The sequence below is a fragment of the Cololabis saira genome, chromosome 24 (genome assembly GCF_033807715.1).
Source record: "Cololabis saira isolate AMF1-May2022 chromosome 24, fColSai1.1, whole genome shotgun sequence".
Taxonomy (NCBI): Eukaryota; Metazoa; Chordata; class Actinopteri; order Beloniformes; family Belonidae; genus Cololabis; species Cololabis saira.
Window position 1 is genome coordinate 24,563,605 of NC_084610.1, and position 16,702 is coordinate 24,580,306.

General features: G+C 38.7%; 1 protein-coding gene across 1 annotated transcript in view; it reads right to left on the reverse strand.

Moving 5' to 3' along the window:
* Positions 1–16,702, reverse strand: part of LOC133425123 (uncharacterized) — a 36,483-nt gene that overhangs the window by 15,062 nt on the left and 4,719 nt on the right. Inside the window, exon 2 of the mRNA XM_061715804.1 lies at positions 12,951–13,046. Coding sequence (XP_061571788.1) covers positions 12,951–13,046 — 96 coding nt within the window. The remainder of the gene's footprint in view (positions 1–12,950; positions 13,047–16,702) is intronic.

Below are 16,702 nucleotides of genomic sequence, written 5' to 3' on the forward strand. Positions count from 1 at the left end.
TAGTTTTAGTTTAGTTTTTATTAGTTTTAGTTTAGTTTTTATTAGTTTTAATTTAGTTTTTTTTTAGTTTTAGTTTAGTTTAGTTTTTATTAGTTTTAGTTTAGTTTTTATTAGTTTTAGTTTAGTTTTTATTAGTTTTAGTTTAGTTTTTTTTAGTTTTAGTTTAGTTTTTATTAGTTTTAGTTTAGTTTTTATTAGTTTTAGTTTAGTTTTTATTAGTTTTAGTTTAGTTTTTATTAGTTTTAGTTTAGTTTTTATTAGTTTTAGTTTAGTTTTTTTTAGTTTTAGTTTAGTTTTTATTAGTTTTAGTTTAGTTTTTTTTAGTTTTAGTTTAGTTTTTATTAGTTTTAGTTTAGTTTTTTTTAGTTTTAGTTTAGTTTTTATTAGTTTTTATTAGTTTTAGTTTAGTTTTTTTTAGTTTTAGTTTAGTTTTTATTAGTTTTAGTTTAGTTTTTATTAGTTTCAGTTTAGTTTTTATTAGTTTTAATTTAGTTTTTTTTTAGTTTTAGTTTAGTTTAGTTTTTATTAGTTTTAGTTTAGTTTTTTTTAGTTTTAGTTTAGTTTTTATTAGTTTTAGTTTAGTTTTTATTAGTTTTAGTTTAGTTTTTATTAGTTTTAGTTTAGTTTTTTTAGTTTTAGTTTAGTTTTTATTAGTTTTTATTAGTTTTAGTTTAGTTTTTTTTGTTTTAGTTTTAGTTTAGTTTTTATTAGTTTTAGTTTAGTTTTTTTTAGTTTTAGTTTTAGTTTAGTTTTTATTAGTTTTAGTTTAGTTTTTATTAGTTTTTATTAGTTTATTTTAGTTTTTTTTTGTTTTAGTTTAGTTTTTATTAGTTTTAGTTTAGTTTTTATTAGTTTTAGTTTAGTTTTTTTAGTTTTAGTTTAGTTTTTATTAGTTTTTATTAGTTTTAGTTTAGTTTTTTTTTGTTTTAGTTTTAGTTTAGTTTTTATTAGTTTTAGTTTAGTTTTTTTAGTTTTAGTTTAGTTTTTATTAGTTTTTATTAGTTTTAGTTTAGTTTTAATTAGTTTTAGTTTAGTTTTTATTAGTTTTAGTTTAGTTTTTATTAGTTTTTATTAGTTTTTTTTGTTTTAGTTTTAGTTTAGTTTTTATTAGTTTTTTTAGTTTTAGTTTAGTTTTTATTAGTTTTTATTAGTTTTAGTTTAGTTTTTATTAGTTTTAGTTTAGTTTTTATTAGTTTTTATTAGTTTTTTTTGTTTTAGTTTTAGTTTAGTTTTTATTAGTTTTTATTAGTTTTAGTTTAGTTTTTTTTGTTTTAGTTTTAGTTTAGTTTTTATTAGTTTTTATTAGTTTTAGTTTAGTTTTTTTTGTTTTAGTTTTAGTTTAGTTTTTATTCGTTTTAGTTTAGTTTTTTTTTTAGTTTTAGTTTAGTTTTTTTTTCGTTTTAGTTTAGTTTTTTTGTTTTAGTTTTAGTTTAGTTTTTATTAGTTTTAGTTTAGTTTTTTTTGTTTTAGTTTTAGTTTAGTTTTTATTAGTTTTAGTTTTTATTCGTTTTAGTTTAGTTTTTTTTTTCGTTTTAGTTTAGTTTTTTTTCGTTTTAGTTTAGTTTTTTTTTGTTTTAGTTTTAGTTTAGTTTTTATTAGTTTTAGTTTAGTTTTTATTCGTTTTAGTTGAGTTTTTATTAGTTTTAGTTTTGACGTCACGGACCGTGAGGCGTTCAGGTGCCGTAGCTGCCAGTTGGAGATAAACGGCCAGAGCAGAATAAATTGATCAAACTAAGAGACTTATATTGACAGGGAGGAAAATGATATCTATAATTTCAGTTTGTTTTAGTTAGTTTTCTAAACACGCAATATAGTTTCAGTTAGTTATCGTTTTTGTCTTTTAATTTTCGTTTTTATTTAGTTCAGTTAACAAGTTTTTTTTTTTTAGTTTTCATTATTTCGTTCGTTTTCGTGAACGATAATAGCTCTGATGCGGACTGTGCGTTACTGCTCCAGTGCGTTCTAACGGGAAAGGCACAGGAATAATATTCGTCTTTGAGCCCTGAAGATAGCGCTAGCTATCAGAAGATAAAGTCTGCTGTGCTCAGGATTTATGAGCTTGTGCCAGAGGAATATCGGCAGCGATTCAGGTCAGGTGGGAGAAGAGAAATGGCCAGACGTATGTTGAATTTGCTAGCGACTTGGCTAGTCATTTTAAACGCTGGATAACTAAACTTGAGATAACCACTTTTGATGACTTGTGTGATTTGGTTATTTTAGAGCAGTTAAAAAATGTGCTCCCTGGCCAAATGGCAACATACATTAATGAAAAGAAGGTCACCACTGCTGCGGACGAATATCTGCTGCTCCACAAGGGGAGTTTTAGAGAGCGCACGGCTGTGCGTGATGACACGTGGAGAGGTGAAGGAAGAAAAAAGAAGTTTTGTGTCCTGAAATGTCCTTCATTCTCAAAAGAGTCATATCAGCTATGCACCTGTTGTTTATTGTAACTGTGAGAGAGGCGCTTGGTTCACACGGGAAGTTCAGTCCCGTGTGAGCCAGACCTCAGCGTGAGAACTGGCAGTCGGGGGTTGAAGGGGCAACCCCTCCGCAAGGTGCTGAGTAGAAAGGTATAAAGACGCGAGAGCCGGAAATCCGGATCAGAGTCTGCTGTGGGTCTAGTGCACGGAAGCCCAGCCGGGGTTTTTATCGCTTTGCCTGGACTGTCCGGCTCTCCAGTCCTTCTGTGTTAAGGTAAGAGGTACATTGCCTAGCCCCTATGTAATTGTCTGTTGCTCTGTCATTTGCGGGGGATAACTTGACACACAGTTATCCTAGCGAAGGACAGTTGTGTGTGAGTCTTTTTGTGAGCACTGTTTTTAATAAATGTATTCATTATAACAAAAGCGAGTGTGTGTCTGATTCATTTTTGCACAGCCGACCACTCTCGAACCATAAGTGATATTTCTCCCAAAACAAGAGGAAATCAGTTTGGAGCTAGGGTAAAGAGATTTGTTGTAATTATATTGAACTGTTTTGTTTTCTTTTGATGAATGAAATAAGGAAATAAATAAAGAAAAAAGAATGTCGTCAGCATAGAAGTGATATGTTAAAACTGCGTATGACGAGTTCTAAAAGATAAAGAGTAGATAATATGGGCCCCAGCACCGATCCCTGAGGGACACCAGAGGGATCAGAGAAACCCCCCTCGTCCATCACCTTGTTCCTCCCGTTGGTGCTGGAACCGGCCCGATTTTCCTAAAAACAGGGAATCCCCGAGCCAGAACGAGCAGAGAGCTGGAAATCTCTCCACATCGTAACTCAAACTGTCAGAAACTCACAACAAACACTGCAAAACTCCAAATCTTACCAGGAATATTTATCTTATTTCTTATTAAAATGTCAAATTTTTAGTAAAAAAAATCTCATTACACTTAAAACAAGAGTCATTACAAGAAAAATAACTTTTTATTTGACAATTTTCACCTGTTTCAAGTAAATTTTCACTTGAAATAAGTAGAAAAATCTGCCAGTGGAACAAGATTTTTTTGCTTGTAATAAGAAGATAAATCTTGTTCCACTGGCAGATTTTTCTACTTATTTCAAGTGAAAATTTACTTGAAACAGGTGAAAATTGTTGTTTTTTCCAGTGATGAGTCTTGTTTTAAGTGTAATGAGATTTTTTTTTTTTACTAAAAATGAGACATTTAACTAGAAATAAGACAAATATTCTTGTTAAGAATTTAAGTTTTTGCAGTGAAGAGAGGAGTTAGGGAACAAAGAGAAGAGTTAGAGAAACCCCCAAGAGAGACAGAAAACTCTGTCCTGAAGGTCAGACTTGGTAAGAGACGAGTCCGAACTCCCCGGCCCTGCAGAGTCACCACGGCAACGGTCCTGCAGAGAGTCGCTACGGCAACGGCCCTGCAGAGAGAGCGTCACCACGGCAACGGCCCTGCAGAGCTGTCACCACGGCAACGACCCAGTTGGGGGTCCAGACTCGGGTCCTCCCAGTCTCTGGTTCTGGAGGTTTTATGGAGGGGATTCCCTGATCCAGGACCAGCTGGGACCCCCTGGAACCTCTGGTGACTCAGCAGAACTCAGAGGGGGTTCCTGGTGACTCAGCACTTGGATCCAGACCTGGTTGGCTCCGGTCCTGGTTGGATCCGGTCCTGGTTGGATCCGGTCCTGAAAGGGAACTGAACTCTCAAGAGAGTCCGAACAACAAGTGGAAAACCAGTCTGATCCAACTGTCGGTTCCAACGGAGACAAAGCAACAGTTTTACTGAACGATGTGATGGATTAAAAACAGCTGCTTCTGCAGCAAATCATCTAAATCTGGAAATAAAACACATGAGGGAAAGTTGGTGATGGTTAGAATGTTGTTGATGAACTTTAAGAGGAAAACATTCTGGAATCAGCTTCTTTGTGGACTAAGAAGAACTGGACCTGATTTATGTCGTCCAGGTTTCAGAAGAAAAGACAAGTTTATCTGTAGAACAATAAACACAAGGTCATTAAAGTGTTTACATCAACATTAGAAACAGCAAGACACAATTACACAGTAAATAACTAATAAAAGTAATAAAAATATAATAAAAGAGGTAAATAATATTATCAGCAGTTGTTAGTCAGTAAGGGTTAGGGTTAGGGTTAGTAGTAGTAAGGTTAGTCAGTAAGGGCAGTCGATCCAGCAGCTTCATCTCATTCTAATGGTAATAATTACGTTTCTATACGTTAAAACGTACAAAGACCGGGTCAAATACAGGATTACAAAAGTAATCTGTAAAAAAATAAAAAATAAAAAATAAATAAATATATAATAGAATAGAATAGAATAGAATAGAATAGTAGACTTTATTGATCTCCCAGAGGAGAAATTCAGTCGTGCAGCCAAAACACTAACACACTTTATACAAAAAATTTAAAATAGAAATAACCAATAAGTAGTTAAATAATAAAAAGAGCAATATAAAAAGTAGAAAAAGAATATGTACAAGAGAGAAAAAAATAGTAAACACCAAAATAAATGGATAATATTTACAAAAAAATTACAAATATTTTCAAAAATGCTTGAGGTATTTGATAAAATATAAAAAATACATTTAAAAAACAAAATAAAATTATATATATATATATATATATATATATATATATATATATATATATATATATATATGCCTCAGGTTTGGTATTAAAGATTAATATAAATGCAGACAAAGTAAAAAAAAAAAAGAAGTAATCTGTAACAATTCATACAGTAAATAAAACCAGTTTGACAATTCTAGACCTGTTTCCAGGTCTGATTTACACAACTGGCTAGAATTAAGTTTCTATACGTCAAAACATACAAACACCAGGTCAAATACAGGATTACTAAAGTAATCTATTACGTTTCTATATGGTGAAAACGTACAAAGACCTTGAGGGTCAAATACAGGATTACTAAAGTAATCTATTACTCTTCTATACGTCAAAACTACAAAGACCTGGTCAAATCCAGGATTACTAAAGTCTGAAAGTCAATAATCTTCTCTCTTTATCTTTATCTGATCTTTATCTTTATCTTTATCTGATCTTTCTCCTCCAGTTTCTGTTTTTATTCCTCTTTTCTTTGACTCTTTCCAGGAACACTTCTTAGATTTCTCTTGACGTTTAATTCAAGGTGAAGTTTTTTAAACATCGGGTTTAACTTCAGACAAAAAAACATCTGCACTTTATTCTCTTTTATTCTGGAATTACATTTCTGTTTTAGTCAGAAATGTAAAAGCAGATGTGGACGATTTCCAGGAACACGAGTTCCTGGTCCTCGGGTTCCTGGAAATCCTCCGTAGAACCAGAACCAGAACCAGAACCAGGACCTGGATCAATCAAGGTGATCGGTTCTGATCGGTTCTGAACAAGGAGCATCATGGAAATCATTATTATTTCCTGTGTTTATCAGAAAAACCAGACAGAAGAACCAGATTAATCAGATTCTTCATCTTCTTTCACTTTAGTTTCACATTCTTCTGTTAAATTAATTTCAGCTCAATCGTCTCTAACTCTAAATCTTCACATTCATTCTTCCTTGTACATTCTTTTCTTGTCTCCGTCTCCGTCTCCTTCAGATTGGTTTACGTCTAAAATTGACACATTTACAGAGTTTTTGCAGCCAAATCTCCTCAGACCAGAACCAGAACCAGAACCAGAACTAGGACAGATGTCTGAACTCTTCTAAAGCTGATGTTGGTACTTTAGTTCTTGTTTTTGCTCCTGCACAAACAGCTAACAGCTAACAAACAGCTAACAGCTAACAGCTATCAGCTAACAGCTAACAGCTAACAGAAATGGTGTTGGATTTGTCTCAGTTAAAGGAGCTTGAGGCAGGATTTATGATAAAAATCCGTATACATTTTAAGTTTTCTAGTAATAATGTCAGATGAAGCGTTCCAAACCCAAAAGAATGATTCCTCTAGTGTATCTCTCCGTTGCCTTGAACAGGCTGTTGCTGCAAAATGTGCTGCAATTCCGGACCGGAATACGACTATTGGTGTTCTAGCTCATAGTTGTTGTAGTTACTGGTTAGTCACTCTAGGGGGAGACGTTGAGCTGGTATCAGACCAGCTGATCCATAACTTTGTGCGGTTTTCAAAAGGTATTTAATTTAATCTGATTTAATCTGATTGGTCCATATTTGATAGTTCCTACTTTGTGCCATAACTTTTGAATAGTTTGAGTTGGGGCTGGTTTCATCCACTAAATGTCCAGGCCTGAAGAATCTACATTAGTCAGGGGTCAAACCCTAAGATTGGTAACTCTGCTCACGCTTCTGGGTAAAGTTAAACCTTATGTTTTTGTTATTAGGAACCTCTAGGAGGAATAATAGGGTGTTTCATCTTGGATTGTTTTGCTGGTGACCACTGGAGGCACTGTAACATTCAAATACTCCATTCATGCATATGGTCACAATAATGGTCCAAATGTACAGTTTATATGCAAAATCTGCAATGTTCAACATTTTATATTTAAGGAAATGGATAAAACATCAATTGAAAAACATTTTTTTTTTTAATTGTATTTCTATATTTTGTCCAATATTGGTTAAAAAATATGACTTTTTTATAGGTGTTTCTAACACACATAACCATCTTTTTTTCTTTTTTTTTTTTACAGTGAAACACATTTTCTATGAAATCCTGTGTCAAAAACGTCTATAAAAAAGTGATATTTTGGATCCAATATTGGCTAAAATATTACAAAATGATTCATAAAGGCTTTTTTACTATTGTTTTATCTATTTCCTTAGATATACAATGTTTTAATCTTGACAATTATGCATATAAATTGTACACGTTGACCAAAACTGACCATATGCCTGAATGGAGAACTTGAATATTCTAGCGCCTCTAGTGGTCACCAGATAAAACATTCAAGATGACACAGCCCTAAAACTCCTTCTAGAGATTTGTTCTAACAAAAAAAATAGGTTGTCAAACTTTACCCAGACATGTGAGCAAAAGTCTTAACGGAGGCTTTTATAAAGTTGCCTCTTGACTACATGAAGTCATACAAGTTTCCACTGCAACCTGAACCTACACAAGGTGGAGGGACGTTCATCCGTTCATCTGTTCATCACTGCTGCAGCTTTCATTTAGTTTTATTAGTTATTTACTGTTTAATTGTGTCTTGCAGCTTTTAATGTTGATGTAAATCACTTTAATGACCTTGTGTTGAATTGTTCTACAGATAAACTTGTCTTTCCTATGAACACAGACACCTTTAGCAGGACCTGCTTTATTCCAGATCCTCAGCTGTCAGTTGAGTCTCCCCGGTTTTCTGGGGGATTTCCTCCGTTCCTGACGACCGGGTCTTATTTACGAGCCAATGAGAAGAAGGGGAGGAGGAAACTCCTCCCTCTTCCTCCTCCTCCTCCTCCTCCTCCTCCTCTTCCTCACAGAGCTGCTCTTCATTCAGCTGGGGTGATGGAAAAACCTCTGTCTGCTGCTCCGCTCTGCCTTCCAAGGCTAGTGGGGGGTTAGCATGGTTCCAAGGCTAGTGGGGGGTTAGCATGGTTCCGGGGGGGGTTAGCATGGTTCCAGGGGGATGACATGGTGGCGCTGCTAACGGCGACATCTGCTAACACTCTCCACATCACAGAACCAGCAGGAGGAAGATTCACAAACACGTGTCCATGTTAGAACTGTTTATAATGATGAACATTTGGATGTAAATAAAAATGTACCCAAAATTCTGCTGTCACACACCAGTCTGATAAATGATTAGGGTTAGGATTGTTTTCATGTGAGGATGAATCTAAAAGTCTTATGAATACAACTGTAATTTCTACGACTACGAGTCACGAATTCCAGTTTGTGGCTACGAGTCGAAATCCTGTTGAAATGACGTCACAGGGGAAAACAATCGAACCCTGAACAATGCTGAAGCCGAGGACCGCTAATGCTAACATGGACACCACTAACACTAACATGGACTACTCCAGAGTAAGGGGACGTGACTACGCTGACGAAAAAACGTACGAAAAAACGCACGCAAAACGCACGCACGCAAAAACGCACGAAACAACGCACGAATGCACGCAAAACGCAAGCAAAAACGCACGCAAAACGCACGCAAAACGAACGCACGCACGCAAAAACGCACGAACGCACGAAAAAACGCATGCAAAACGAACGCACGCACGCAAAAATTGCACGAACGCACGAAAAAACGCACAAATGCACGCAAAACGCAAGCAAAAACGCACGAAAAAACGCATGCAGAACGCACGCAAAACGCACGCAAAACGAACGCACGCACCCAAAAACGCACGTACGCACGAAAAAACGCACGCAAAACGAACGCACGCATGCAAAAAGGCACGAAAAAACGCAGAAAAAAAACGCACGAAAAAACACACGCAAAACGCACGCAAAAACGCACTAAAAAACGCACAAAAAAACGCACGCAAACGCATGCACGCACGCAAAAACGCACGAACGCACGAAAAAACGCACAAATGCACGCAAAACGCAAGCAAAAACGCACGAAAAAACGCACGCAGAACGCACGCAAAACGCACGCAAAACGAACGCACGCACGCAAAAACGCACGCAAAACGAACGCACGCACGCAAAAAGGCACGAAAAAACGCAGAAAAAAAATGCACGAAAAAACACACGCAAAACGCACGCAAAAACGCACGCAAAAACGCATGCACGCACGCAAAAACGCACGAATGCACGCAAAAACGCACGAATGCACGCAAAACGCAAGCAAAAACGCACGAAAAAACGCACGCAGAACGCACGCAAAACGCACGCAAAACGAACGCAAAACGCACGCAAAACGCACGCAAAACGCACGCAAAACGCACGCAAAACGCACGCAAAACGAACGCACGCACGCAAAAACGCACGAACGCACGAAAAAACTCACGCAAAACGAACGCACGCATGCAAAAAGGCACGAAAAAACGCAGAAAAAAAACGCAGAAAAAAAACGCACGAAAAAACACACGCAAAAACGCACGAAAAAACGCACGCAAAACGCATGCACGCGCGCAAAAACGCACGAACGCACGAAAAAACGCACGAACGCACGCGCGCACGCGCGCAAAAACACACAAACGCACAAAAAAACGCACGAACGCACGAAAAATGCACGCAAAAACGCACGCAGAACGCACGCAAAACGAACGCACGCACGCAAAAACGCACAAACGCACGAAAAAACTCACGCAAAACGAACGAACGCACGCAAAAACGCACGAAAAAACCTCCTAGAGTAGCGGTCTTCAACCCGCGGCTCTTCAGCGCCGCCCTAGTGGCTCCTGGAGCTTTTTCAAACTTTTTCAAATATGTTTGACCTTTTTTTCTTCTTTTTTTCCTTTTTTTCTTCCTTTTTCCTTTCCTTTTTAATCTCGACATTTCAACCTTTTTCTCGAAATTTTGACTTTTTTCTCGAAATTTTGACTTTTTTCTCGACATTTCAACTTTTTTCTCGAAATTTTGACTTTTTTCTCGACATTTCAACTTTCTTCTTGAAATTTTGACTTTTTTCTCAACATTTTGACTTTTTTCTTCGACATTTCCACTTTTTTCTCGACATTTAAACTTTTTTCTGTGTTCCTGAACCTGAACCTGCAGCTCCACTAACGTGTTCTTTTAACCCCCCGTGTTTCAGTGTATCATTGTAAATTGTATGAGACTTTCATAATAAAATAGGCAGGATTTGACAACAAACATGTACCGTCTTTCACAATAAGACTCCCATAGTCTTATTGTTGTGTCATAAAACATTCATAAATTATAAAACCGTCTTACAGCAGTGAAACATTCAAATCTGAAGGCAATATTTACACAATAATATTGAAATATCTCTGATAAAATGCTTTAATGTCTCTGTAACATGTGAGGCGCCAGAATGAAGCAGACCTTCACAATAAAAGCCCCTACTGAGATGATTCCTTTGTTTTGTTTTATAACGTGTTTGTGAGATTCAGCAGAAACTCATTATAGTTTATATGTTTACACACGTATTATGTAATTATCATTTACAAACACAGTGTACATTTACTGTGACTGTGTTTTTGTTGTTTTGTTAGTAAATGTAGCTGAAGGCGAGCGTAAAGTTTTACGGCTGTGATTTGTGTTAATAACGGCGGCGATAAATCGCTGGCGGTTAGCGGTTAGCGGTTTATACAGACTTTTCTGTTGGATCTTAATGAGCTGTGGGAAAATAACGGCTCGTTAGCAGCAGCTCGTTAGCCAACCTGGCCCCGTTAGCCCCGTTAGCTTCCTGGCAGGGGGCCCGTTAGCCGCTAGCGCTACTCACCGACCAGAACCAGAACCGTTGCATGCACGGTTTGATGTAGCAGGTTCTGGTTTACGAGGTGTGGAGTCGCTAAACGACACGAACGAGCTCCAGGAACAGAGAAGGAGAAGAAATAAACGTAGCAGGAGATTCAGAGTAAACAGGAAGTTAAAGGGAAGTTAACGGGAAGTTAACGGGAAAACCAGACTCAAGTCGGGAACAGGATTCTTACACTGCAAAAACTCAGAATCTTAACAAGAATATTTGTCTTATTTCTAGTTAAAATGTCTCATTTTTAGTCAAAAAATCTCATTCCACTTAAAACAAGACTCATCACTGGAAAAAACAACAATTTTCACCTGTTTCAAGTAGATTTTCACTTGAAATAAGTAGAAAAATCTGCCAGTGGAACAAGATTTTTTTGCTTGCAATAAGAAGATAAATCTTGTCCCACTGGCAGATTTTTCTACTTATTTCAAGTGAAAATTTACTTGAAACAGGTGAAAATGGTCAAATAACAAGTTATTGTTCTGGTGATGACTCTTGTTTTAAGTGTAATGTGTGTGTAATGTGTGTAATTTAGCTAGAAATAAGACAAATATTCCTGGTAAGATTTTGAGTTTTTGCAGTGAACTGTTGGAATCTGGAAAAGGTGATTAAAAATAACTGGGAGAAAAACTAGAGGAACTTCAGTAAAAACAAAGAGCTGAGACCACCAGGCTCTGGACAATGTTTGCCGCTGATATTTTCTCACATTTAACTAATTTTCCTCACATTTAAGACAGAAATTCATGTAAAACCACACGTTATCTGTAATTTGTGTATATATAAAAAGTAAATGTTAAATCTAAATGTTAAATCTAAATCTAAATGTTAAATCTAAATATAAATGTTAAATGTTAAATAATCCCAGTCTAAAAGCACAGGCATAAAATCCAGATAAGTGTATAAATAGATGCATTTAAATCCAAGTCATTCATATGGTTAAAAATGGTTAAAAACAGATTTAAAACTGGTAAAAAGCATCATTAAAATGGTTAAGATACATGCACTGGATAAAATGTATAAAAGTCATGTGTAAAGTTTAATAAATTCATTTAAAATAGGTTAATTTTCTGTTAAGAAATATCTGCGCAATCAGCCGTGCAACAAAACCTGTTACCAATAAACGTCAGTTTATCCAATTAGAAGAAATCCTGCTATCATAAATCCAATTATGAAGCATCTTCAACGTCCTCGACAGACAGAATCACCAAACACAACGGTCAAAAACAGTCAAAAACAGTTTTCTAAACTGACTTAATAAACCTGATTCTGATATTCTCCACCTCTCCTAGTATAAGATGAACCTGAACGTTTCCTTGGTCTCTGGAGTGATGGATGTTCTCCATCTCACGAAAAAACGTTCGAAAAAAGGTATGAAAAAACGCACGAAAAAACGCACAAAAAAAACGTACGAAAAAACGCACGAAAAAACGCACGAAAAAACGTACGAAAAAACGCACAAAAAAACGCACAAAAAAACATACGAAAAAACGAACGCACGCACGAAAAAACGTACGAAAAAACGAACGCACGCACGCAAAAAACGCACGCAAAACGCACGCACGCATGCAAAAACGCACGAAAAAACGCACGCAAAACAAACGCACGCACGCAAAAACGCACGAACGCACGCAAAACGCACGCACGAAAAAACGCACGCAGAACGCACGCAAAACGAACGCATGCACGCAAAAACGCACGAATGCACGAAAAAACGCACGCAGAACGCACACAAAACGAACGCATGCACGCAAAAACGCACGAAAAAAAACGCACGAAATTTGCACGCAAAACGAACGCACGCACGCAAAAACGCACGAACGCACGAAGAAACGCACGCAAAACGCACGGAAAAAAGCACAAAACCACGCACGCAAAAACGCACAAACGCACGAAAAAACGCACGCAAAACAAACGCACACACGCAAAAACGCACGAAAAAACGCATGCAAAACGAACGCACGTGCGCAAAAACGCACGAACGCACGAAAAAACGCACGAACACACGCAAAAACGCACGCAAAACACACGCAAAAACGCACGAAAAAACGCACGCAAAACGCACGCAAAACGAACGCATGCACGCAAAAACGCACGATCGCCCAAAGCACGAAAAAACGCACGCAAAACGAACGCACGCACGCAAAAACGCATGAACGCACGAAAAAACGTACGGTTCCTGGAGTGATGGATGTTCTCCACCTCTCCTGCTTCCTGGTAGAACATGAACATGTCCTCGTTCCTGGGGTGATGGATGTTCTCCAGCTGCTCTGGTTGAACATGAACATGATCATGAACATGAACATGAACATGAACATTGTTCTGCTGCTGTTCTGAACCGAGTCTCAGTCACGTGTCCAGTCCATCTGTTCTGGCTCAGAACCAGTTCCTCCTCACATGTGTGAAGTGGGCGGAGCTTGTTGGTGGTTTTCCCAGCATGCTCGGCTCCAGTTCCTCCTCACATGTGTGAAGTGGGGGAGCTGATGGGGGGCCCCTGGAGCCGAGCATGATGGGGAGGTTTTCCCAGCATGCTCGGCTCCAGGGGCCTCTCTGATGTCACGTGTGTGTAATTAGAGCAGCTGATTTACATTCCTGTGATTCCAGCTGCTCAAACACATCCAGCTGTGAAGCCGAGCCGCGGCTAAAGCCACGGCTAGTGATGGAGTTCCTGCTGTTGTTCCTCATGTGGTCTCTATTAGCGATGTTAGCGGCTAGCAGTGATGTTGTTCCTCATGTGGTCCTCGTTACGCTGATGGAGTTCCTCATGTGGTCCTCGTTACGATGTTAGCTACAGAACTAGACCACACGGAGACTGTCAGCGTCAGGTTTCATGTTCTGTTCTCAAACATGAGAAAACATGAACATGGTTCCCTCATGAAACCACTCAGGAAACCATGGAAACGACTGGAAAGAGACAGAAAACACCTCCGACCGGTCGCTAGTGTCTGATCCAAACACCAAAAAGTATCAGAGGCCACGGGTAAATTATGTTTTTTAATTCTGAATTAATTATTCCCAATTAAATAATTCAGAATTCAACTTTTACATGGAAATAGTAATTCTGAATTGGGGTTTCCATGGAAACACGTTTGATGGTCTTTCTCCAATTCCCCTCCAGGTCTGGGGGTTGGGAAGGTTCTGATTGGATAAGGGGGGACCGGAAGTTAAACTACCGGAAGTTACGTCTGCCGGAAGTTACGTCTACAGGAAGTTACGTCTACCGGAAGTTACATCTAGCAGAAGTTACGTCTAGTGGAAGTTACGTCTACTAGAAGTTACGTCTAGCGGAAGTTACGTCTACCGGAAGTTACGTCTACAGGAAGTTACGTCTACAGGAAGTTACGTCTAGTGGAAGTTACGTCTACCGGAAGTTACGTCTACTGGAAGTTACGTCTACTGGAAGTTACGCCCAACGGAAGTTACGTTAACCGGAAGTTACGTCTACAGGAAGTTACGTCTACCGGAAGTTACGTCTACTGGAAGTTACGTCTACAGGAAGTTACGTCTACAGGAAGTTACGTCTGTAAGAAGTTACGTCTGCCGGAAGTTACGTCTACAGGAAGTTACGTCTACAGGAAGTTACGTCTACAGGAAGTTACGTCTACTGGAAGTTACGTCTACATGAAGTTACGTCTACAGGAAGTTACGTCTCCTGGAAGTTACGTCTACTGGAAGTTACGTCTACAGGAAGTTACGTCTCCCGGAAGTTACGTCTACGGGAAGTTACGTCTACCGGAAGTTACGTCTACTAGAAGTTACGTCTACGGGAAGTTACGTCTACGGGAAGTTACGTCTACGGGAAGTTACGTCTACAGGAAGTTACGTCTACAGGAAGTTACGTCTACAGGAAGTTACGTCTACCGGAAGTTACGTCTACGGGAAGTTACGTCTACAGGAAGTTACGTCTACGGGAAGTTACGTCTACGGGAAGTTACGTCTACAGGAAGTTACGTCTACTGGAAGTTACGTCTACGGGAAGTTACGTCTACGGGAAGTTACGTCTACAGGAAGTTACGTCTACTAGAAGTTACGTCTACTGGAAGTTACGCCCAACGGAAGTTACGTTAACCGGAAGTTACGTCTACAGGAAGTTACGTCTACCGGAAGTTACGTCTACTGGAAGTTACGTCTACTGGAAGTTACGTCTACTGGAAGTTACGCCCAACGGAAGTTACGTTAACCGGAAGTTACGTCTACAGGAAGTTACGTCTACCGGAAGTTACGTCTACTGGAAGTTACGTCTACAGGAAGTTACGTCTACAGGAAGTTACGTCTGTAAGAAGTTACGTCTGCCGGAAGTTACGTCTACAGGAAGTTACGTCTACAGGAAGTTACGTCTACAGGAAGTTACGTCTACAGGAAGTTACGTCTACTGGAAGTTACGTCTACCGGAAGTTACGTCTACTGGAAGTTACGTCTACTGGAAGTTACGTCTACATGAAGTTACGTCTACAGGAAGTTACGTCTCCTGGAAGTTACGTCTACAGGAAGTTACGTCTACAGGAAGTTACGTCTCCCGGAAGTTACGTCTACGGGAAGTTACGTCTACCGGAAGTTACGTCTACTAGAAGTTACGTCTACAGGAAGTTACGTCTACTAGAAGTTACGTCTACTGGAAGTTACGTCTACAGGAAGTTACGTCTACCGGAAGTTACGTCTGCCGGAAGTTACGTCTACAGGAAGTTACGTCTACAGGAAGTTACGTCTACAGGAAGTTACGTCTAGCGGAAGTTACGTCTAGCGGAAGTTACGACTACGGGAAGTTACGTCTACTGGAAGTTACATCTACTGGAAGTTACGTCTAGCAGAAGTTACGTCTACGGGAAGTTACGTCTACTAGAAGTTACGTCTACCGGAAGTTACATCTACAGGAAGTTACGTCTACTAGAAGTTACGTCTACGGGAAGTTACGTCTACAGGAAGTTACATCTACCGGAAGTTACGTCTACTAGAAGTTACGTCTACGGGAAGTTACGTCTACGGGAAGTTACGTCTACTGGAAGTTACGTCTACTGGAAGTTACGTCTACAGGAAGTTACGTCTAGCAGAAGTTACGTCTAGCAGAAGTTACGTCTACTAGAAGTTACGTCTACGGGAAGTTACGTCTACAGGAAGTTACATCTACCGGAAGTTACGTCTACTAGAAGTTACGTCTACGGGAAGTTACGTCTACAGGAAGTTACGTCTACAGGAAGTTACGTCTACAGGAAGTTACGTCTAGCGGAAGTTACGTCTGGCAGAAGTTACGACTAGCAGAAGTTACGTCTACGGGAAGTTACGTCTACCGGAAGTTACGTCTACAGGAAGTTACGTCTACCGGAAGTTACGTCAACAGGAAGTTACGTCTATCAGAAGTTACGTCTACCGGAAGTTACGTCTACAGGAAGTTACGTCTACCGGAAGTTACGTCAACAGGAAGTTACGTCTATCAGAAGTTACGTCTACCGGAAGTTACGTCTACCAGAAGTTACGTCTGCAGGAAGTTACGTCTAACGGAAGTTACGTCTACAGGAAGTTACGTCTAACGGAAGTTACGTCTGCAGGAAGTTACGTCTACTGGAAGTTACGTCTACTGGAAGTTACGTCTAACGGAAGTTACGTCTACCAGAAGTTACGTCTACAGGAAGTTACGTCTACAGGAAGTTACGTCTACAGGAAGTTACGTCTAACGGAAGTTACGTCTGCAGGAAGTTACGTCTACCAGAAGTTACGTCTACCAGAAGTTACGTCTACCAGAAGTTACGTCTGCAGGAAGTTACGTCTGCAGGAAGTTACGTCTACAGGAAGTTACGTCTAACGGAAGTTACGTCTGCAGGAAGTTACGTCTACCAGAAGTTACGTCTGCAGGAAGTTACGTCTAACGGAAGTTACGTCTGCAGGAAGTTACGTCTAACGGAAGTTACGTCTGCAGGAAGTTACGTCTACT